General features: G+C 42.6%; 1 protein-coding gene across 1 annotated transcript in view; it reads right to left on the reverse strand.

The window, feature by feature from the left end:
- Nucleotides 1–24799, reverse strand: part of NUP93 (nucleoporin 93) — a 105581-nt gene that overhangs the window by 11786 nt on the left and 68996 nt on the right. Inside the window, exons 5-10 of the mRNA XM_057712257.1 lie at nt 22405–22533; nt 10936–11010; nt 8438–8527; nt 6763–6902; nt 2237–2369; nt 630–787 (exon numbers count right to left, since the gene is read on the reverse strand). Of these exons, the coding sequence (XP_057568240.1) occupies nt 630–787; nt 2237–2369; nt 6763–6902; nt 8438–8527; nt 10936–11010; nt 22405–22533 (725 nt within the window). The remainder of the gene's footprint in view (nt 1–629; nt 788–2236; nt 2370–6762; nt 6903–8437; nt 8528–10935; nt 11011–22404; nt 22534–24799) is intronic.

The raw sequence follows: 24799 nt of genomic DNA on the forward strand, positions 1-24799 counted from the left end.
TCGAATATGAGCAAGACAGGGCTTTACGGTTTAAGACAATTTCTGGACATGGCATTAATGACACTGCCAAAAATAGTAACTCTGGTTTTCCACACGTATAACTGGGGTAACCACCATACATGTACATATATTTAAACTGGGTTCGAATATGAACTTAAGTCCTATTACATTAACAAAAACCAGAGAAAAACTAATGCTTAGCAATTCCTTAATGAAAGAGAACTAAAACAAAAACCAAAAACCATAGTGAATTAATTCAATGATTATATCTCGAGTTTGCTTAACTTCTAATTCTGGCCTTTGAGCTATGAATTGTATAACAACATATTTTCATTTGGGTCAATCAGAAAAGCACTAAGTGTGAATAAGTGTAATACAATAAAGTTTCATTTTATAAAGCACCCTTGATGTGCCTGGGACTTTTAAGTCTAGATGTAGTGTCAGAATGGGGCTCTTTTAATGTTTTCAACTATTATTCTCCAGAGTTCTACTTGCTTTCTAAACTTCATTTTTCTCCCAAGCAGAAACTTATCTGGAGCCATGCACAAGGAAAAGAGAGCCATGCCAGTGTGGGCCACCCTGTTGATTCCACGTGGCTTCTTCCAGATGCACCGTCTTATTCACTGTACCTTCTGTCCTTGCTGTTCATGTACTCCTGGAACCAAGTTTTAAACTCTCCCAGCTGGTGCTGGGCTCGGTTGACCACCTGTGAGGCGGCAAGTAGGTCTCCACAGCGCATGCAGTAATAAATTAATGCCCACACAGGATGGCCTTCCACCTCTCCATCCTAAAAGAGGAAAGGTGCTTAAATAAACAGGCAAACAAAAGCTAACGGGCGGCTTTCGATGTGCTGGCCCTCGGCTAAGTCCTCTTCTTGTATTAAGTCATTTAATCTCACTATTCCACTAGGTAGGGGCCATGAATGGCCTCTTCCTCTGTTTTACAAACCAACTGAGGCATGGGGATGTTAAACCATCTTCCAAGGTAAGCTGGTAAGCGGCAGTCTGGCTCGAGAGCCTTTCCTCCACAGCACTGTATGCCCCACAGGATTCCAAGTCAGCCAGCTGGTTCTCCATTGGAACCCCAGTACCCAAAGCAATAGGGTGACATGTTCTTCTGTGATAATTTACAGATGTGCACTCAGGCTAAAGATGTTCACTGACCAATAAAAGACAATCACCATATTCGAGTTTATAAAATGTTAACCATTAATGTTTAGCTAAACGGATTCTGGCACTTCTAATCACCCGTTAGCTGTTTATTCACTTAGTGAGTATCTTTGTTTTGGACACTGTGCTACATTATGCAATGGGGAATCTAAGAAAGCAGCTCTGTTCCCACTCTCCCAGCACTAGAGCTTCTCTCTCCTAAAAGTGGCTTTGTCAACACCTGCCCAGCACCCTGTGGTTACTCCTCTCTCTGTTTCTCCCCAACTCCTCCAGAAAAGTGGACCTCAGACTTCCTTTCTTGGCCCCTCCACCCTTCCCTTGGCAGGACTCTTTCTGAAACCCAGATCTGATTGTGTCACTTCCTCACTTAAACCCCTCTGAGCTATTTACTACCTAAGTGCTTAGCCTGGTGCTCAAGGCCTTCACCAGCTGGCCCCAAGCTGGCCCAGCTCAACCACACACCCGATACGCCAGATACCCCTTCCTGCCGCCACGCATTTGTTTACACTGCTCCCTCTCCTGGAATACCCTTTTCCCAGACCCCTGGCTGGCAAGCCCCTACTCTTCAAGCGCAAGTATGGGCCTCACCTTCTGTATGAAACCAGCCTCCTGTGTATCCCACCACCCCTGACACAAAGCTCTGGCTCAGCACTTGCACACAGCCCGTATCTGACTGTAACTGACTGTGAGCTGAGAAGAAAGGCACATTCTAGGAACCATGTCTAACTCTGTTCTTCCAGCTGTTTGAGTCAACAATCTCAGAAGTCAGCCCTGACTGTGCCACATCCAAGTTCTTCTAGTTCTATTGGGTCTACTTTCAAAACATGTCCAGAACCCAATGACACCATCCCCCTGCACCCTCCTCCACCTTGAGCTGAGCAACCACCATCATCACCTGGACACCTGCACTCCAGTCTCCCAAAGTGTCCTCGCTTCTTTCCCCACCCCGCTCTGGCCTCCTCTCCATATAGCAGTTTCCACACATAACCTCATTTAAACTGAAAACGCCCAACCGAGAGAGACTGCTCTGGGGAAGTAACTGATCACATAGAGAAACATGCCAGTACCTGAAGTCCAGGCAAGGGAGCCGGAAGTTTAATGTTCAGGAAACTTCGAACCAACTGGTAAGTCCCAGGCACGCCGCCCAGCTGGGCCTGATGCAAGTTGCCAAAGACAGTCACAAGAGTGTAATTCTTATAACTGAAAAAAATTTAAAAGCCAAAAAAAAGGAAGTTGAAAACACATATTACACATATCTATGTCCATACCCACAACACTAGACTGTGAACTCCACAGGGCAGGGCCCAACTTCAATCTAACACAGAAGAGGAAACAGTGCATGCTTAATGAAGCAAACCACACTATTTATTCAGTGGGCAATGGATCACTGTGGAGATTTCTCATCACTGCAGATACTCAAAAGAATCCCTGGGGCAACATAATTGTGGACTTCAAATACATTAAGGGCTAATGTGCCGAATAATAATTGCTCCAGCTCACAGCCTATTGCTCTACTGGGATCTTTTCAAATTCTTTATTTTGAAAAATTTTAAACCTACAAAAAATTAAAAGAATAGTCCAATGAATGCTCATATACACTTAGATTCGTCAATTGTTAACATCTGTACGCGTGTTTTTTCTCTCTTTATATATGTAGATATACACACATCTTTTTTTTCTGAACCATTTAAAAATGTCATAGAAGTATAGAAATCAGGGGCTGCTTCATCTGTAAACACTTTACCATGTATCTCCTAGTTAGGGCATTTTCCTACCTAACTTCAATACTATTATGACACCAAGAAATTTAGGGCTTCCCTGGTGGCGCAGTGGTTAAGAATCCACCTGCCAATGCAGGGGACACGGGTCCAAGCCTTGGTCTGGGAAGATCCCATATGCTGTGGAGCAACTAAGCCCATGCACCACAACTAGAGCCTGTGCTCTAGAGCCTGCAAGCCACAACTATTGAGCCCATGTGCCACAACTACTGCCTAGTGCCTGTGCTCCGCAACAAGAGAAGTCACAATAAGTCCACGCACTGCAACAAAGAGCAGCCCCTGCTCTCTACAACTAGAAAAAGCCCGCGCACAGCAACAAAGACCCAATGCAGCCAATAAATAGATTTATATAAAAAAAAGGAATTTAACATTAACGTACTATTATCTAAAATATAACACATATTCAAATTTCTTAATAACATCCTTTATAATTTGTTGTTTTAAATCCAGAATCCAGTGAAGGGAATACATGAAATTTAGTTGTCACGCCACTTCCATTTCCCTTAATCTAGGGTAATTCTACTACCTTTTTTTCATGACACTGACCTTTTTAAAATTTTATTTTTTAAAAATTAATTAATTAATTGCCTGTGTTGGGTCTTCATTGCTGCACATGGGCTTTCTCTAGTTGCGGTGAGAGGCCGTTACTTTTCGTTGTGCTGCGTGGGCTTCTCATTGCCGTAGCTTCTCTTGTTGCGAAGCACGGGCTCTAGGCACATGGGCTTCAGTAGTTGTGGCACACGGGCTCAGTAGTTGTGCTTCACAGGCTCTAGAGCACAGGCTCAGCAGTTGTGGCGCATGGGTTTAGTCACTCCGCGGCATGCGGGATCTTCCTGGAGCAGGGATTGAACCCACGTCCCCTGCATTGGCAGGAGTTTTCTTAACCACTGCGCCACCTAGGAAGTCCCGACACTGACCTTTTAAAAAGAATCCAGGCTAGCTACCTAGTACAATGTCCCACAAGCTGAATAGTTTCTCATGACCTAATTCAGGTTCAACTTTTTTGCCAAGAATCCCACCTACACAGATGATGCTGGTACTGCCACAATGAGGCAGGTCACACCATTTTGCCCCATTCTTGGTAACATTTAATTTGATCACTTGGTTAAAGGTGCTGTCCACCAGATTTCACCGCTGTAAAAGCAACTCCTTTCCCCTTTGTAATTAATAAGTACTCTGGGCTAATACTTGGACGTTGTACGAATATTCTGTTCAATAATCTTTCACCCATTAGTTTCCACTGATGGTCCTTGCTGAGCCCACTGTCACACTGGTGGCTGCAAATGATTTTCTATCATTTCCTCTTTATTTATTTGCTAGCATGCTTCTTAAAATCCTTTATAGTGTTTTAAAATTGTTTTCATATTAAGATTAAATGGTTCAAATTATAGATCTCCAAACATGGGATTAATATAATGAAGAAGTTTCTAAATATGTTTCTTGTTCAAAACAGAACAGATTGCCTGAAAAAGTTAGGTGCTTCATATGTTCAACACCAGATTAAGTATAATAACTGATTGAGAGAGAGCGAGAGTGAGAGACAGAAAATGAGAGAGACACATACACAGAGAAAAACACCTAAATGTTAATCACAGAAGAACAGACCCAATGGAAATTGATGTAGTTATAAAAAATGATACTGACAAAAAATTTTAAAAGCAAACTATATAAAACCATATATTGTACACATTTGGATCATAAGCTGTGTAAAAGACAAATATTAAACAAAATATTCATATGTCCCAAAAAGGCAGCAGGGGTGTGGGTGGCAGTCAGGAAATACAACAAGGTACCAGAAGCCTCTGGATGTGAGAGAGGGGACCGCTCCTTTTCTCAGGTCCTCTTTTTGGCATCTTCCAAAATTTCTATAATAATCATGTAGCATTTTTATAATGAAAAATAAACACAATTCAATTTAACAAATGTAATGACTTTCCCATCACTGGAAGTATTTAAAAGCAGAGGTTGGAAAAGAGATAAGAGTCCTGTAGCAACCAGGACAAACAGATTCCCACTATGGTCTTTTCCAACTTGAATGAAGACAACTCACATGCTGGAAAGGGCCTCAGTTGAAGAAGCAGCCTAAATTCCTTGAGAGCTAAGAAATGCATATCCTGCTTTAGATCTGGAATGTGGCAGGAAACAGATCAACTCTAAATTTTCTCAACATTTTCAGCCTTATACCCCCAAAATAATTTGGGACCACGTCTACTTTGCCACTTGGTGCATCACATCACTTGAAATACTGTATATGTTATACTGTCAGTGGATTAGCATCAGCAAAAATATTTTTTAAGTGAGTACAATTATCTGAAATAGTCTCTTTATCAAAAGGGACAAATGCTTAAAAAGGATGCCATCAGAGAGTGATGCTACTAGAGTGAAAAAGAAAATAAGCGTACAATAGTTGTGCATAGGAAAATCCCAAATAGCTCCAAGTGCTGCTAAAGGAATTAATGGAACAAGATAATTCTAAAAAAACTAAATGAAAAGAATAATAAAAGAAATGGGATGGCTTACACACATAAAGCCGAAAACTGCAGCATGGTGCAAGTCAAGCACTAATGTTAAGGATCAGGTTTACTGAAGAAAAAGCAGTCATGAGCAGTGACATACTTACACCCATTAAAAAAAACCCTAATGTTTTTATAAACTGTAAGAAATTTTGACTCATAATTTGCTGACTTGTAGGTAGCAAATAAATACCACTATATACATTAGGTTCTTTATGGCTGAAGAGTTATAAAACTTACATTACAAAAATTTAGTGAAAGCCTGATATAACACTTTATAAACTGTCTGTGCCTGTGCCAAAAGCAATAAAAAACCATTTGGAGTTCCAGATTTTTCTTAACAAAGGAATGGAGGCTAGCAAGTTTAATATGTCTGATGGCGTTCATCTCATGTAGCTATTAAATAATTAATTTAGTATAAAAAGCTGTTCTCTCTCTGCCGTACCAAGTCTGAATTACCTTGACTTCCTAATGAAGTATTATTTTGTTGACAGAGGGTGACCACACTACAAGGCCATTGGCAGCTGCATGGGCTCAGCGGCAAAGAGCTGCAATTGTGTATTCAGCTTGGCTTTCTCTTCTTGAGCCAACAGAGAGAGATCCAGCACCCTGTCTCTGAAATAAAGAGGGTCTATTGCACACTCATGACAACCCCTGCTGGCCAATTGAGAGCTAGGAGGAGTGTCCACGGGGAGTGGATGAATGGCACGGGCCCTACCAACGAGGGGGACAACAGTTAGGGCACAAGGGCACAGCCACAAACCCCTCTGTGACCAACTCCAACTAGTGAGGAGGCGGCAAAAACACCCCGGCACAAATCAGAGGCATTAGCAGCTGTGAAGGATCTGGACTCACAAGGATTAACCAAGTAGAGCCAGAAGGAAAACAAAGGATCAAGGTGGCTTCCTAAGGTCTGAAGGTGGTAATGCTGGGTGGGAAAATTAAAATGCTCAGAGAAAACAAAGAGCCTGAGGAGCAATGGCTGAACCACATGGGGGACCAGGATCCTGAGCCAAGGCACCATGCCCTGATAATCGTGTCTCTGTGCTGAGGGACAGAGGATGGAGAGAGAGACAAAGAAAAGCCTAACAGCGCTTGGTGCTCCCACTCACATGATTCACTGATGTAGCAACAGTTCCGGTAGAGAAGTGTTTCTGAAAACAGCCTAACATCTCTCAGACCTGCTCAACCTTGTTTAAATTATACCAGCTACAGCACACTTAGCTTGAGGACTACTTGAAACCTGAGAACGGCCGCCTTTGGGGGATTTTAAAGTCAGCCTCTGTGCTGCTGCCACCTTACCTCTGCTCGAGGTATGCCAAGGCCTGCCTGACGAACTCCATGCGCACTTCCACGCTGTTGCGGCTCTTCAGGGCATCCGTCGCCGGTGCCAACAACACGTCTGTCATTTGTTTTACCATGGTCCACATGTCAGAGATGTTCTGCACACACATGAGACTGCACGTGACAATGCTGCAAGGCCGGGGAAACTGCCTGGTTCTTCACGGCACTCTGACTCAAAGGCAGGTGGGACATGGAGGGGGAAGAGGTTAATGTCCGGTCTAAGCCCTCGGGCTCAAGCCCAGGACAGAAGATGCACCTCTGCCCAGCCCGGCCAGCTGCCAGGCTCCCATCTTCCTGCGAGCAGCTCCTGTCCTAAGTTGGTTTTCAGATCAATTACTATTCCAGGTCTGACATAACCACCTACATAATTAAGACCACATAAAAGTAACAAGAACACTGAATCTCAGTGGGTTATCCCTTAAGAGAGAGTGAATTCATTTATAACCATCCAAAGCTCTAGGAGTTTAAACTCAAGTGGCTGCATTTCAGTCCTTACAAGGTCATGTGAATTTTTTAAGGCTTAAAATAAGAGTTTAACCTAAATAACACAGGTTTTGTCCTCCCAGAGGCTCTCCAAAGGCCACTGCTCTTACCCCATTTTGTGAGTGGCACAGCCTCCCATTTTCCTGCCTACTCACTCTCCTCAAAAGACGCCTCCCATGTGGCCTCCTCAGGAAAGGCACGGGAGTTCTTTCCTGTGTGTTACCACCACACAGCTGGACTCCCTCTTCCCAGAATCCTCCTGGCTGTAAACCTCGCCTTAAAAATGTGTTCCCTGAATGCTCTGCCATATATAAAGTTATGAATCCTTGGAAGACAGCAGCGATTGCGGAAAAAGCAGGTTTACACTTTTTCCAAAGGAAAAGAGAAAATCCTGTTTTCATTGTTTCTCTCAAAAATTAAAAACTGTAGAAAATCCACCTAAATGTGACTCTTTCTAGGTGGTGAGATGCTAGATAAATTCTTACTTTCTTCTTTAGATTGGTTTGTATTGTCTTTTATTTACTATTAAAAAATAATAAAGCATTTTTGAAGGAAAAAGTGTACAAGTGCTTACTTCTGTTATAGGTTTCCCTCCTCTTTCTCTTCCTCCTGGCCACCTACCAATCTATCCACCCCCTTTTTTATTTTTTCCCCCAGTGGGAGAAAATTGGCCAAGCATAAGAACTGAGGGACAGGAATAAAGATGGGGAGTCGGAGAGGAACAGAACAGAGAGGAACAATGGCATATGAAGAATGCTCGTAAAGACCCCACCTGAGTCAAGTTCAAGGGGCTCACTGGTGTGAAAACTGCATCACCTTTACAAGTCACATCTTGTGAAAGAGCTCGTTAGTCTAAGAAGGGAAACTGTCAGGGAGGAGCTGGAGCCTGACAGGATTTCAAAGCAAACAGAGCTTTACTGGGCCTTCTGAAGATGCATTAAAAATACATGTATTTATATACAGAGGATCATCATCATAAAAAAAAAAAAAAATACCAGCCCAAATTATTTAAAATAAAACTCTGCAAACAGTTAACATCCTTCCATGGCATAGAGTTTCTCTTCAGCACATTTCTGCCAAGTCAGCAAGCTGCTAATCCCATCAGAACACCGGACCCCACGTGTCTCCTCCGGTCACCTCTGGGCGCTACCTTATCATCCAGCTCTACAACGGAGGCACAGAGGTCCACGAGGTTAGGCTGCAGGTGTCCACTGACAATCTTTTCATTATAGATATAAATCTGAAAGGGAAAGCAAAGTTAATGGCACAAATTCTATTTTCACCTCTTCTTTTTAGAACCCCTTGAAGCAGTTCTGAAACCAGCTTCTGCACCATGGTCAGAAGCTTCAGCCAACCTTTCCTTCCTCAGAGTGGCTGAGCTATTCACACTGCCTGCAGGGCAAGGCCTCCGGTCAGCTTCCCAGTTCTGTGTCTGAGCTTCAGGCAGCAGCATCAACACACACCAAAGTGAACTGCTACCCCAGCCCTCCTAACACCTGAGGAATGGTGATCCCAGGGGAGGAGTTCCATGGGCAGTTCTGCGCTGCTCTGCCCGCAGATCCTCAGTCCCAGAGAGCAAGGACCAAAGCGGAAGATGGGACAGTGGAAGGTCTCCTGCTGCTGCTTCCTAGGAACCCAAGGAAAAGTTTGGTAATCTTTCTGGCAAAAGGACTGACTGGTCCCAGGCCTAGGGCTTAAGGACTGAGTACAGACTGTCAGGTCACAGCCCTCCACACGTTAGGAGAGCAGTTGCTGCCCATCTGCAGTACCTGGTTCTCTGGGAAACAATCCCAGCTCCTTAGTAAAATTTTCTCAAGAAAAAGGAACTATGTGATGTTCGAGGGATGGAAAAGCCAATATTACTTTGGATTTTATTTTAAAAGAACCAACATGATGATGGTAAAAACTAGCAAGTTCTACTCTTTGCATGTGAAGTCCTTGCTGTACCAAGGATTTAAACAAGGTAGTGACGTTAGACAACTCAGGACCCTGTGGAATCTTACTTCCCTCTACTCCAAACAGGGGAGAGGATCATGCAGCCTGCAGGGGTGTTATAAAGATTAAATGAAATGGTTTTTAAACCATGAGGTGGTATTTATTCGCTCAATGAGCATTTATGAGAACGCTTCTCTTGGTTACTGTGTTCAACATGGAATATAAAGATTTGCTCTCCACTGAAGGGGATGGCCATGTAAACAGATACATGACATCACGGTGTCCTGAGTGCTAGAAGACCTTAGTTTTATGAAGCTTTAGTCTCACAGACACAGAAGATACATGGTTTCTCTTCTCAGAAGCTTATAATTTCATTAGGCCTGAATTCTGCAGGTGCCTGTGGCAATGGAAGTCAGTCACATAACACGAGTGAAATTCAAAACAAATGTAGATGTAGTGTGGGACAGAGAGAGAAATCTGAAAATTGGAGAAGAAAATAAATGAAGACCCAGTAGTAAATCCTTAGGGAGTTGGAAGAAGGGGCACTTGTGTGCGGGAAGCTGACGTGGCTGCCTCTGGAGGCCTAGAGTCAGAACTGGCAATGGTACGCTGAAGGAGAGAGGCTTAAAAAGGGCATTTAGAAAATTCTTCTTGGCAAGGGGTACAAGAAGGATTTCTGATAATACTACTAGCTCACCAAGTAACTCAGTTAAGGCAGAACTCCATTTGCTAAGGAGCTGGCAGCTGAAGGTAGAGACGTCTGTTAAAGGCATAGGGTCTAAGAGTTTCTCTCCTCCCTCTGTTCACCTCCATAGCCACCGTGTGTTTTTGTCTCCACCCACTCCACCCCAGGCTGGAGGGAAGAAAGGAAGTGAGAAATGCTGAGGGCCACAGTGGCACCAATGTATTCTCCTCTCAAAGATTCATGGGAGTTGGTCATGACTGAACAGATGTTCTTTGGTCACTGTTGATGCAGGATGATTTAAAGGGATGGAAGCCCACCACCCTCAATTCAAGAAACAAGATTATTTTACCTTCTTGATACTTTGTGAAGGAAAGTGGCAAATTAGAATAAAATACACAGATGGCCAGCACTGCTTTATTCAAAAAGGCAATTCCAGGTATGTACTGTCCTAAGGGCAGTTTCAGTCAACAGAGTCTCTGTGCCTTACCACAAAGTATCTCAATCCTTACTCACACCATCACATGGTCATGATATACAACAAGAACCATGACCCCCCAAATATCATAAGCTTCTCCAGGACGGTAATATCAGGTAATGGTAAGTACACTATCCTTACCAAGGCAGAAAAGCATTTAGAAAATTTCTCTCTACAACAGAGGGTGAAGAAGCGTTTCTGATAATACCATTCGCTGACCAGGTGATCAGTTAATACAGAACTCCATTTGCTCAGCAGTGCAGTTACTCAAAGCTTTACTGTACATGGGCTGTTGCCAAATGCAAAATGAGATGCCTTGGTCAGTGTGTGAGGCAGATTTCAATTTCCCTAAATCAAACCTTAGTCATTCTATTAACCAACTTGATAGACTTCTCCAGGGACCTAGATGGTAAAATATTAACGAATTCTCTGAACAAAAAACTCAACTTGCTTTCAGGGCTGGACTTTCACGTGAAGTCTGTGTTCTCTTTTACTCCCCAGAGGGCTCACAGAAGGTTTTCCTGGATTCAACCTTCCTTGAGAACATGCTCACCTGCCGGGCGTAGGCCATCTCAATACTGTCCAGAGAGCTTCGACCAGGGGGTCCTGCATCACTGATGTAACTTGGCTGCAGATAAATACACATTCAGAATTGGTTCAGAGCAACATTCAGTCAGGTAAAAAAAAAAAAAAATCATAAACATATGTTTGTCTTTAACAAAGCTGTGAGGAGTCTGTTTCCTAGTCAGACTTCCACAAAACGATGATTTTAGGGTTTCAATAAAAGGCAGCTCTCGTACCATAACACATGAGAAGGGAGCAGGCATGGGACTCAATTAACTCAAAAATATCGGGAGGCTGGAGAAGCCGTAAGGATATCTCAATAATTGTTTCTGGAAAGGAACATCTCTGTAACATTCGGTTTCAATCCCAAGCCCCCACTCCACCTCATCTTCCCCCTCCATGTCTTTACCCCAGTGAGGCTGTGGCGTATGTAGGTCTCCCGTTTCCATCAATCATATCAGACAGCTGAGGAAATGGAGTTTCCAGGGTCATAATACTGGGATCCAGATATTTGCTACCTAGAGTCCACACTAAGACAACAGCTACTGATTAACTTTGTATATCTGAAGATGTGAAGCCAGTCTAAGTTGGGCATTCATTCATTCAACCATTCAGTAAATATGTGCTAAGTGCCTGCCTGCCACATGCACAGCATGTACACACCCATCTCCACAGGGATGACAACAAGACAGCCCCCAGAGGCTGTCCCCAAACAGTCTGCCATATGATGGGGAGAGTTAGACACCAACACGCAGAAAAAATTATTAGTCTTTTTAAAGAAAGACTAAAGTCAATCTTTAGCTAAGTTTATTCCCTATGGTAAACAAATATGGATCAAAATTAGGTATGTTCCAATTAGGTACATTAGGCATATTCTTAAATTTCCAATATTAGTTTGTACTGTACTATAGCGGAGATCAAATTCTTTAAGCTTCTCTCATAAAAAAAATAAATAAATGCTCATTCTCTAAAATCTAAAACAAAGCAGTTTAAAGTAGGTTTCCTAGGAGACAGATGGAAGACAGCAGCAAAACTTCCTAGAACCACCAAAGCTGGTAAAAGGGATACCAGTGTGAGCATGCACTGGGGCAGGACAGAGAGGAGGGAGGCGCAGGAGGCAGAAAGGTGGGTTGTAAACCCTCAGATTCTGGAATGAACACTGGACTGTGAGGACACCTGGGTTCCTCCTTGGCTTGGTTCGCTCCACTCCTTGGCTTTGGGGTCTGGGGCAAAGCACAGTCCCTTGGAGCCTCAGGCTCCCATCGGCTGATGAAGGGGCTGTCCTAGACAATCTCGAAAGATCCTCCCCAGCTCTGATTTTCTGCAATCACTGGTATTAAAAGAGCTTTAAACAGTTTACTGTTCAAAATATCGAATCTGATCTCACTACAGTAAAAAACCAAGGTACTGTAAATTTAAGAGTATAACTAATATACCTAGTAGAATACACCTAATTTTGATCCATATTTGTTCACAGCAGGCAGTACGCTTAGCTAAAGGTTAACGTTAGTCTTTCTAAAAAAAAGACTAATAAACTTTTCCATATGTTGGCATCTAACTCTCCCCATCAGAGGGTAAGCCGGCTAGATGCTGCTGCTTGGCTGGCCCAATGACCATTTCACATCCCTTCCTCTTACCTCTACTTGCTGCCACTTCCCACTCTGGCATATGGAGTTAAATAGATCCAGGGGTGAACTGGTAAATACTTAACAACGGGCTTGATTTGTAGCATTTGCTGGTTTCTGTCGTGTAAATACTCCCATCATGGCAGAATTCAAGCTATTCCAAATGGTATCAACTCGACTACACATTTCCTGAAACTTTAACAATAGGTCCTCACAAACTGACCGCTCCACATGACCCTTTCCCAGCCTCTACTACAGCTAGGAACGGCCATGCGCCCTGGTTCTAGCCAATGAGATGAAAGCACAAGCCTGGTAGTACATTCTGCTTAGTGCAGCTTCTGTTTCTCCTGATAAAGGGAGAAAAAAGAGCCTGGCACGGCCTTTCAGCTTTTCCCCCTGAATGCAAACAGGATGTCTAGAGCTGCAGCAATCATCCCGTGAGCCTGAAGTAAGTGGCCATGCTAAAAATGGTGGTGTACAGAGACAAGGTGTCTCTGATGGCACTGCAGAGCAACTGAATTAAGGCTCACATTCTCCACACATGCAGACTTCTTGTTAGGTGAGAAAAATAAATCCCTATTCAAGCTACAGAAACTCAAGTTTTCTGTTACTCACAGCTGAAAGCATTCCTATCTGAAATGATTGAAAAGCATCCGGTTACAGTAACAATAACCTCACTGAGCAATTACTATATGCCTAGTACTGTCTTAATTTCCCTGTATTAACCCCACAACCCTATGAGATACATACTTTTATTATATCAATGTTACAGATGAAGGCAACTGAAGCACACAGAAAGCACCTTGCCCAAGCTCACTCCAACAGGAAGCAGTGGAACCATGGTTTGTGCCCACAGTCTGGGGCCACACTGCCTGCCAGGGCAGCCCAGGGCAACTGTCCGAGGATGGCCATTGAAGAACAAGAGAGAGTAGCGGTTAGAAATCCTGGCTCCACTGCTCACTAGCTACATGATCTTGACTGAGTATATTACTTCTTTAGCTGTAACACAGGGGCAGCAATGGTATCTGCTTCACAGATTTGCAAAAAGATTAAATGGGAAGAAAACAGTACTTACTTCACAAGGAATAAGTAGGAATAAGTAGAAAGAGTGTACTGCCCAACATTTGACCAGTAAATGCTAGCTGTTATCACTTTTTAAATAAAAAAGAAACCATAATGAACACGGGAATAAATCAGATGCTGAACAATGGATAGATATGGACACTACGGAAACGTAACCTAAAATATTTTACTTTGTGCTGGCTGGAAGTTCTCATTTCATTTTTCTACAATGAAAACGCATTGCTTGTATGAACAGAACCCCCCATCAGCTCATTTTCCACTCCTGGACTAATTTTGAGTGCTCCCAGGAACACTGTGTTGGACGATTGTTCTATAACGTGGCCATCTTTCTGGAACACAACTAACTCTCTGAAAGTTGATGATCCCCAAGTCTTTTCAAAGAACAGAGCACTAAGCCTGTTAATTCCAGTAATCCAACTGGGGGGAATAAACGGGGATGAGAGGGGGAATGGCACTAAACACTTCTGCAAGGACACAGTTGTTTCAGCTAAATACACATAAAGAGCCTTGAGAAATATTCTCCAGTACTACTAAAAACCTAATTTTGAAAATTATCCATTTAAAAAGTAGTTGGTTTTCGGCCTTCAAATTTCCATTTAAATTCATTTTGCCTAATGCCCTTGTTTTCAAACATACCTTTCCTTCATTTGCCCTTGGCTGAGCCTCTATTTCACCACACACAAGGTCAGTTATCCATCAACAGGATGTGTACATGCACATTCCTGAGTAGAGGAACCAGCTGGAATTTCAAAGCCAGGGGCTGCTGGAGGCCTGGGAAAGTGGACGCCAGTATACTGTGTGGGAATAACATTCTAAACTCTTCAGCTTTTCTCTTTGTACTGCGGCCTGATCAGACCACAGTGGGGATAACAGGAGCATGGAATCAGAGACCAGAAAGGCAGGGAAGATGGGAGGGCAGGGCCAGAGAGGACAACAAGGGGCTTATCCAGGAGTCTGGAGATAATGTGGAGAAACAGCAACCTCTGGGAGCACAGATATGAGAAGGATCTTCTCAGTGTACATGGTGTTCTCCAAACAGCCATTTTCTAAGAGAGCATTCCAGGACAGGTAGGATGTGGTAGCAGAGTGGCAGGAGGGAACTGCAAGCTTTTATTAAACAACTACTTTCATACATAACATATCCAGGGATGAATAAACCTGTTTTCCAAAGGAGAGCATAGTCTAAGTAGGGGAAAAGAATGTAACTAGCACTCACTTCTAGCAAAATAAGTACAGAATAAAAAGAAAATGTCATGGGGACTTCCCTGGTGGTGCAGTGGTTAGGAATCCACCTGCCAATGCAGGGGACATGGGTTCGATCCACGGTCCAGGAAGATCCCACATGCCACGGAGCAACTAAGCCCGTGCACCACCAACCACTGAGCTTGTGCTCCAGAGCCTGCGAGCCGGAACTACTGAGCTCGTGTGCTGCAACTACTGAAGCCCACACGCCTAGAACCCGTGCACCACAACAAAGAGTAGTCCCCACTCGCCACAGGGAAAGCCCACGTGCAGCAATGAAGACCCAAAAATAATAAATAATTAAAAAAAGAGAAAGAAAGAAAATGTGATGATACTACAGAAGGAAAAGAGTTTTTAATTTCCAAGTGGAATGTTTTGGCTTTATGTAAGTAAAACAGAACCAAATTACTTAATGTACAATACTTGGCTACAGTATCTGTACATAGAAGCCCAGCACTACTAGAAAAAAAACACCAACTGGGAACCAGAAGACCCAGCTTCTAATGCAATCCAACTGTATGACCTTGGGTAATGACATCTAACTTCTCTGGAGCATCATTCTTCATGGATAAAATAGGAAGAATTCTTGGGTCATTTATACAATGAAATCTATTACAGCCACTAAAAAATGACAGACACCTACATGTACTAACCTAGAAAAAGCTCCAAGATAAGTTTAAAAAAATCACATAATGCTAAGTTGTAGCATCTGTTATATCAAATGATGCCACTTATGGGATAAATTGATAACAAACTGATCAGATGGACATATATGTATAAATGTGCACATAAATACCTGAGAGGCAACTGGAAGGATAGAATGTCAGAGGCTGTGTTCCAGTTGGGGGTGGAGGAGAGCGGCTGAATTTTCACAAGTGGGCCTATATCTCTACCATTAGAATGCTGTGCAAGAAGAAGGTGTTCATGTGTGATACATCCTGATGTCAAAATGAAGGGCCTGTTGAGTTGGGTTCTTTAAACTTCTTTTTGAAAGAGCAGTTGAGCACTTTCTATGCTTGAAATCCTACTCAAATTCTATGTGAAACATATGAGAAAACTACCTGGGAGCCATAAAATACAGCTTGGCATCATCTAGTCTGGGGTCTTCATATTCAAATTGTCAGTCTATGTTTTTACTGTATTCCATCGATTCTAATACACCATCTACTATAAGACAAAATGCTATTAATATAACATTAGGAAAGAAAAATGCTGACAAACTATGACACACCACTGAATTTAAGACATCTTGATTTCAGAGATGTTAAAATGTAGAAAAGCTGTGTAACTGGGAATGTATGAAACATGGTATTCAGTCAGTAATCAAAATCAGAGACTACATTCAACATCAACACACACCGTTCACACATCATTATCTGCAATGATTAAGCTACAACTTAGCTTCTCTATCGAGCCTATTGCTTGGTCGGCTGAGCCATTTTCCAGACAATACATTAAGGCACTATCCACTGACTATGTCTAATACCAATACAGCCATGACACACTGAGGCTAGATAAAAATTTACTTTTAAATGTTGGCTAAGATATAATCAAGGATTCTCAACGCTGCTCAAAGCCCATGTGCTGTCATGCAAGCGACACAGCCTGGGGGTGTTCTTCCCCACAGGCCAGATGTGAGGACTAGGACACGGGGATTCTTAGCCAGGAGTCTCTTTCTTGCTTCAAAGCATATCATTTTCATTCAGACCACAACCTGGAAAGTTATTAACAATCTTTTGATTCCTACCTTCCTTTAAAGATTATACCTTTTTCTTCAATGATATCCTAAGGAAATTAATTTCCCAAATTCAATTTATGCTATTGAAGCATCACTTCCCTTATTAAAATTTGCCAGGAACAGATATTACTAATGTGTTGTTGCTCTTCTGTTATCGGAAGGCTTGGGGGAAAAATGCTTCAGGAACCAACACCTACTAGTACACTTTTGCTTACAAATAAAAAATAAAAAAAGCCTCAAGCCTCTCTTTATATTAAATTAGCCAAATTTGGACATTTTCCTTCAAATATAAGGTCAGCTCAAAATGACTGGAAGCCTCTTTCCTAGCTAACAACTCTCCATACTCCGACAACCTTATTCTTGACAATAAAGTGCCCAGAAAAGAATGGTTTAGATGGCAATTCATACCTTAATTTCTTCTATTTATGTCCTGACATTTTTGTTTCATTCCTAGTGACACTTTATAAATCAAGGGACACTTAAAAAGGGACAGATCCATATTAAAATAATAAAAATAGACAATAATGTATAGCTTACCAAATACCAACCGGCACCATAAACAGTGCTGGGATGTGCTGAGCATGTAGTCTATGCCGGCTCTGGGCCAGGCGCCTTACATATGTTCTATGTTCCTTCCAATGCTTCTTTCCGAGAGGCCTTTTACAGTGAGGATGAGAACAATGAGGTTCCTGGAAGAGGCCCGGGAACTCAGGCCTGCTAAATCCCAAAGCCTGTCTCTGGCCTTCACATTCTGTAGTTTCCTACAAAGAGGGTAGAGAAAGTGCCTGCCCAAGAGGAGATAATACCACCTTTCCATCATTTTGAAAAAAGTTACATGCAAAAAACCTGTAAAACCACACAGTTCTTCAACACATCCACCAGAATGGTTGAATTAAAGACAAAAAATACCAAGTGTGGCAAAGATATGGAACAAAGAGAATTCTCATCGTGCTGGTGGAAGGAGACACTGAGACACCGTTTTGGAAAGTGTTGGGCAGCATCTGCTAACGCTGAACGTATGTGTACCCTCTGCCTCAGCAACTGCTCACTTAGGTGTGCCCAATGGACGTGCAAATGTACATTCACCAAAAGACAGGTGCAAGAATGCTCTCAATTGCACTCTTTATAAAAGCTAAGAACTGGAAACTATCCAAATGTCTGTCAACATGAGAATGGATAAACAGACTGCAGTCATACTATTCAGCCATGAGAATGAATAGCCTTCAAGTACGTGTAACAATATACAGAATGTTAAGCAAAAGAAGCCAGAAACAAGAGTACACACTGTATGATTCCATTTACACAAAGTTTGGCAAAATTAATCTATGACATTAGAAGTGAGGACAGTGTTTCTCTTGGTGGTGGTGGTGAGAAGTAGTGAATGAAAAGGCAGAGAAGTGGGGGTGCTGGGGTGCCGGTAATGTTGTTTCTTCATCTGGGTATGCTTCATTTTTGGTAATTCATTGAGCTGTATACTTATAATGTATGCACTCTTCTGTATATATGTTATACTTCAGGAAAAAAGTTCAAAACAGCAACAGACAACAAAACCTACAAGGTTCCAGAAATGCCAATTTCCTGAATAATCTGAAGAGAGAACCGTCTGCATCATCTGGCAGCTTTTCCAGCAAAGATATCCACTCTGCTAGGTGTCACAACAGAGAACAGCAAAAGTATCAATAACTCCCTTCTAGAAGAGAGGATTCGCGGTCAGGGAAGAAGAGTCTACTAAACAGACTACTCTATTTTTAAGACAAGCAATCAAGAAAGAGTATCTCATTAGCAGCTTATAATTACCTCCAAATCCCAACACAGACCACAACCTAGTAACACAATTTTAAAAAATGAAGTTTATAAAACCATGAGCTGTTCTACTTATCTGCCCAAACTCATAAGAAATTGAGAAAGAAACATTAGGCTGCCCAAGGATTTTATACATTAGCTCTGTTTTCCCAAAGACTGCTCTTCTTTGAAGTCTCTGAGTCTAAGAAATATGGGACAGCATTCTTAATGAGTAATTTCCTAAGATAAATGACTTTAGCATCTATTTATTTGGGGGCTAATTTAATAGAAAAACGGGGTTTTAAATCAGGAGCAAATTCGTAGATACAGGATGTGTGAAGTTATCCTGCAGGCATGACCCACTGCCAGGCTACCCACCTATGACCCAGATATCAATAGAACAATGGTCTAGAAGCCAACAGTCCAGGGTCTCACCAGCATATTACACACCTCTCTGAGTCTCAGCTGTCCTATCTCTCGTGAGAAAAGAATGCTAGCTAGTCAAGAAACAACTTCTGGGGAAAAGATTTACCAGGAAGCACTGGTAATATTACTTGAAATGTCTAATGCTATAATTTTGATAATTATAATTTTTAACATGCACCTCCAAATTATCTGAAACTACTTACTTGAAAACAATAGTAAGGGGACTTCCCCGGTGGCACAGTGGTTAAGAATCCGCCTGCCAATGCAGGGGACATGGGTTCGACCCCTGGTCCGGGAAGATCCCACATGCCACAGAGCAGCTAATAAGCCCATGAGCCACAACTACTGAAGCCCTCGTGCCACTTCTGAAGCCCACGCACCTACAGCCTGTGCTCTGCAACAAGAGAAGCCACTGCAATGAGAAGCCTGCGCACCGCAACGGAGAGTAGCCCGCGCTCACAGCAACTAGAGGAAGCCCATGCGCAGCAACAAAGACCCAAGGCAGCCAAATAAATAAATAAATAAATAAATAAATAAATAAATTTATAATAAAACAAAACAAAAACAATAGTAAGGGATGGCCATTATGGGTCAGGTGCTTTACATCACTGCTAATCTTCCCAGTAATCCCATTTCACCAATGAAGACATTAAATGTCTGCAGGGTTAAATAACTTGGACGAAGTCTCAGAACTAGTCAGTGGTGAAGCTAGGATTTGAACCTCAGGGCTGTTTTCTCCCCAACACCAGCATGGTAAATGTGCAGTAAGTCACAGCTCCCACTGGCACAAGGGCAGACATCACTAATGAAGCAAGACACTCTTTCCTGCTGATCCCAAGACGCAGTCTCAAAATCTCTCTCAGGAAACAGCTCCAGGACAAATAAGTGAAAAAAGCATGATACAGAACAGAGCATATGATAAACTAACTTTTGTGTAGGAAGGGGGGGAGAAGAATATATTACCTTGTATTCATACAAAGAGACACTGGAAATATACACAAGAAAGTAATAATAGTGATTACTCCCGGGGAGAGGCAAATAGGGGAGGGAATGGCTTCTGGGGAAAGGGTACTTCAGTTTTTGAGTCATACGAATACCCTGCCTTTAAAAAAAAATAACGCATACATGTGGAACCTAGACAAACGGCACAGATTAGCCTATTTGCAGGATAGGAATAGAGACGCAGACGTAGAGATTGGACATGTGGACACGGGTTGGGGGAAGGGGAGGGTAGGACAAATTGGGAGATTAGGTTCGACATAAATACACCACCATTTGTAAAACAGATAGCTAGTGAGAACCTGCTGTATAGCACAGGGAACTCAGCTCAGTGTTCTGTGATGACCTAGATGGGGGGGATGGGGGTGGGGGTTGGAAGGAGGTCTATGGTGGGGAGGTATATGTATACATATAGCTGATTCCCATCGTTGCACAGCAGAAACAGAACACTGCAAATCAACTATACTCCAATTAAAAAAAATTAATTTTAAAGAGGAGAAAGCCCTCAACTCAGCACCACTACCAATCAATGAACACTGGCAATTAAAATAAACCCTATTAAACATATCCACTCTAAACTCACACTGTTTTAACATATCCCTAATACTCTGGTTACCACAAAGTTAGCTAAGGCCAAATGATTTATTCAACAAATATTTCTGGAGTATCTAATATGTTCCAGGGACTCATCTAGGCACTGCAGATATGAGTAAAACACAACAAACAGAAATCCTGACCTTCATGGAGCTTACATTCTACTGCAAGAAATAGACAATAAGCAATATAAAGACATAAAACAAATACAATGGTTTAAAGTGAGGAAGTGCTGAAAAGAAAAATATAGCAAGAAAAGCGGATATAGGAAGTGTTGAATGGGGAGAGGTTGGTTTAGATTTCAGATACCAAGGCCCTGGAAGGCCTCACTGAGATGGCACTGGGTAACATTTGAAGAGAGTGAGGGAGACAGCCATGAGTTATTTGGGGGACGTGCCTTCTGGGCACAAGCAACAGGCATCCCAGAGGACCTGAGGCAGGAGCAAGCCTAGCAGGTTTGTTCAAGGTAGCTGACAGGAGCCTGTCTGGCTGGAGCAGCAAGAGCAGAATAACGTGAGCTGGGAGAGGCAACAAGACCAGGTTAGGCAGGGACTCAGAGGTCACGATAAAGACTCTGACTTTCACTCCAAATGAGATGGGTGTCACTGAAGGATCCCGAGCAGAGGAGGGACACGATCTAGCCTGTGTTTTAATAGTGTCACTCTGGCTGTTGTGTTGAGAAGACTACACAAGGGCAAAAGAAGGGAGACCAGTGTGGTTGACAACCTCTGAGACGGCTCCCAATGATACCCACCTCCCGGGATCCAAGCCCTCGTTCGTTTAATCCTCTCTCCTTGAGTGTAGGCTGAATTTAGTGACTTACTTTGATCAAACAGAAGCGACAGGATGTTACTTTCAAGATTAAGTCATGCAAAGACCGGGGTTTCTGTCTTGGGGGCCCTTTAGCTCTTCCTTGGATCCCTCCCTCTTGCTCCAGGGAAAGCAAACTACCATGCTGTGAGTAGCACAAGAGAGCCCCACATGACAAGGAACTGGCATCCCCAGCCAAGAGCCAGAGAGAACCTGAGGCTTGCCGAGAGGCACGTAAGTGAGCCTGGGAGTGGATCCTCCCTGAGTTGAGCCCTGTGATGAGTGTCGCCTCAGCCAACATCTTGACCGCAGCTTCAAGAGACCCTGAACCATAAATATGCAGCTAAGCTAAATGCTTGTTTTCAGCCACTAAAGTTTGGCGTGATTGGTTACACAGCAATAGATAACAGAAACAACCAGTTAGGAGGTTAGTCCAATAATCCGAACAAGAGATGATGGTGACTTGGACCAGAGTGCAAACAGCAGAGGCGGTAAGAAGCAGTTGGATTCTGGGCATATGTTGAAAGTAGGATTAAGTGGATTTGCCAACAGGTGAGAGTCTAGGTGAGAGAGGGAAAGACAAAAATGGACGTGAGGTGTTTGATCTGAGCAAGTGAAAAACTGGAACTGCTCTTTACAAAGATGATAAATTCTGTGAGAAAAGAAGGTTGGTGCTGGGAGAGTCAGGGGCAGTTGCTATCATGACTCGATTCTAAATATGTTTAGCTTGATGGCTCTGAGGCATCTGAGTACAGCCAAGAAGGCCACTAGAAAAATGAGTCTGGGGAGGGAGCAGTTGGGGCCGCGATGTAAATTTGAGTCTTCAAGTACATAGATGGTACTTAACACCACAAGCCCAGGTGGGATCAACAAGGCAGTGACTGAGGAAGAAACAAGAACAGGTCAAGGACCGAGCCCTGGGACACACAAACATCTAGAGGTCAAGGAGTTGGAGGAAAATTCAGCAAAAGAGGCTGAGCAGAAGCTGCCAGACATGCTAGAGGAAATCCAGGCAAATGTGAGTGTCTGGAAGGCAACGAAGAAAGGGCTTCAAGAGGGAGACAGTGATCAACTATGCCAGGACTGCCAGTAGTCAAGCAGATAAGCATTCTCTGACCTCACATTTTTAATAGTAGTTTACCTTCTGGACTCAGCCTACCTCGCTTTCTTGAGTAAAGTCAAGGGCATCTTCTCCCGATGCCAGCAGGGTGTGGAGAATCCGCTGTTTCACTTGCTCCCACTCAACCAGCATTGACTCTCGATGGTACTCCTCAGCCATGCCAAAGGTCTGTTGGAGAGGGACAGAGAGAGATGACCCAAATGAACAAAGAACACTGCTTGCGTAAAGTGCAACAGAAATTCAAAGCTCCCTAGATCTGTCATCTTTCCATAAGTGGAGCGAAAGCAATCTATTTTTAATTATCCTTAAAGAATTTACTGACAACTGTTTGCAACATGCCCTATTTCATCAAGTCTAACATATTAAAAAAATTTTTTTATTGTAGTAAAATGCACTTAACAATAAAACTTACCATGTTAACCACTTTTAAGTATACAGTACCGTGGTATTAAGTTCATTCACACAGGTGTGCAAACATCACTACCATACATCTCCAGAGTTCCTTTCATTGTGCAAAAATGAAATTCTGCACCCATTAAACAATAACTCCATTCCCACCTCCCCCCACCCACAGGCAACCACCATTCTACTTCTGTCTCTACGATTTTGACCACTTCTAGGTACCTCATGGAAGTGCAATCATACAGTGTTTGTCTTCTTGTGTCTGGCTTACCTCACTTAACATAATGTCCTCAAGGTTCATCCACACTGTAGTATATGCAGTCTCCTTTTTTAAAAAATATAAATTTATTTATTTATTTATTTATTTATTTATTGACTGCATTGGGTCTTCGTTGCTGCGCACAGGCTTTCTCTAGTTACGGCAAGTGGGGGCTACTCTCCATTGCAGTGCGCAGGCTTCTCATTGTGGTGGCTTCTCTTGTTGTGCAGCACAGGCTCTAGGTGCATGGGTTTCAGTAGTTGCGGCACGTGGGCTCAACAGTTGTGGCTCTCAGGCTCTAGAGCACAGGCTCAGTAATTGTGGCACACAGGCTTAGCTGCTCCACGGTGTGTGGGATCTCCCCAGACCAGGGACGGAACCTGTATGCCCTACATTGGCAGGTGGATTCTTAACAACTGCACCACCAGAGAAGCCCTCTCCTTCCTTTTTAAGGCCGAATGATACTCCACTGTGTGTGTGTGCGCACCACACTCTGTTTATCCGTTCATTTATCCATGGACACTTGAGTTGCTTCCAACTTTTGGTTATTATGAATCATGCTGTTGTGAACATGTGTGTATAAATATCTCTGCAAGTTCCTGCTTTCAATTCTTCAGGATACATATCCAGAAATGGAATTGCTGGATCACGTGGTCATCCTATGTTTAACTTTTTGAGCAACTGCATAATGTTTCCGAACAGGCTCTACCATTTTTCATTCCTACCAACAGTGCACAAACGTTCCAATTTCTCTACATCTTCTCCAATACTCACTATTTTTGGGGTTTTTGAGTGTAGCCATGCTAATGGGTGTGAGGTGATAACTTATGGTTTTGATCTACATTTCTCTAATGAGTAGTGATGTTGAACATCTTTTCATGTGCTTATTCAGACAAGTATCTTCTTCAAACCTTAAAACCTCTGAAATTAGGCTACATATTACAATTGATAGCATGTCAAAAGTTTAAATTGAAGTACTTTTTCTTTGTAGTACATAAAATAATGATGGATTATTAAGCCAATGGCATCTTGGGACTTCCCTGGTGGTCCAGTGGGTAAGACTCTGCGCTCCCAATGCAGAGGGTCCAGGACTGATCCCTGGTCAGGGAACTAGATCCCACATACATGCTGCAACTAAGAGTTTGCATGCAGCAACTAAGAAGCCCATATGCCGCAACTAAAATGTCCGCATGATGCAACTAAAGATCCCACACGCTGCAACTGAGACCCAGAGCAGCAAAAAATAAAAATAAATAAAATAATAAATAAATAAAAAAAGTCAATGGTATCAAGATTTAATGAGCATCTAAGATAAGACAAAAATAAAAGATTCTCCCAGTTTCTGTTTTTTTTTTTTAGAAATAGCAATATTTTCATAGGAGGAATCAAATCAGTAAAAGAAAAAAAAACAGAGCCTTCTGCAATTAGGTTTCCTCAGTCTTCTCAAAGTCACTACTGAAATGTCTGGCAAACCTCACTCCTATCTGCTAGTGACACTGCAGGTTGCCAAAACAAAGGCACTCAGAAGGAAAAGAAAAAAGAGAAAGAAGGAAAACAAAGAAAAGAGGAAGGCAGAGCGGGAGAAAGGGAGAAAACACACACAAACAAAAAAAGAAAAAACAAAACAAAACCCCAAAACCAAAACCCCTCTGAGGAGATTAAAGCAACTTATAGAGAGACACTGAATAATAACCATTCTTAGCCTATTATTCTTTAATTGGCAGACCAGGTTTCCCATCAGCTTAAGCCTACTTTTCAAAAAGCCATTTCATT

The sequence above is a fragment of the Hippopotamus amphibius genome, chromosome 16, assembly GCF_030028045.1.
Source record: "Hippopotamus amphibius kiboko isolate mHipAmp2 chromosome 16, mHipAmp2.hap2, whole genome shotgun sequence".
NCBI classification, from domain to species: Eukaryota; Metazoa; Chordata; class Mammalia; order Artiodactyla; family Hippopotamidae; genus Hippopotamus; species Hippopotamus amphibius.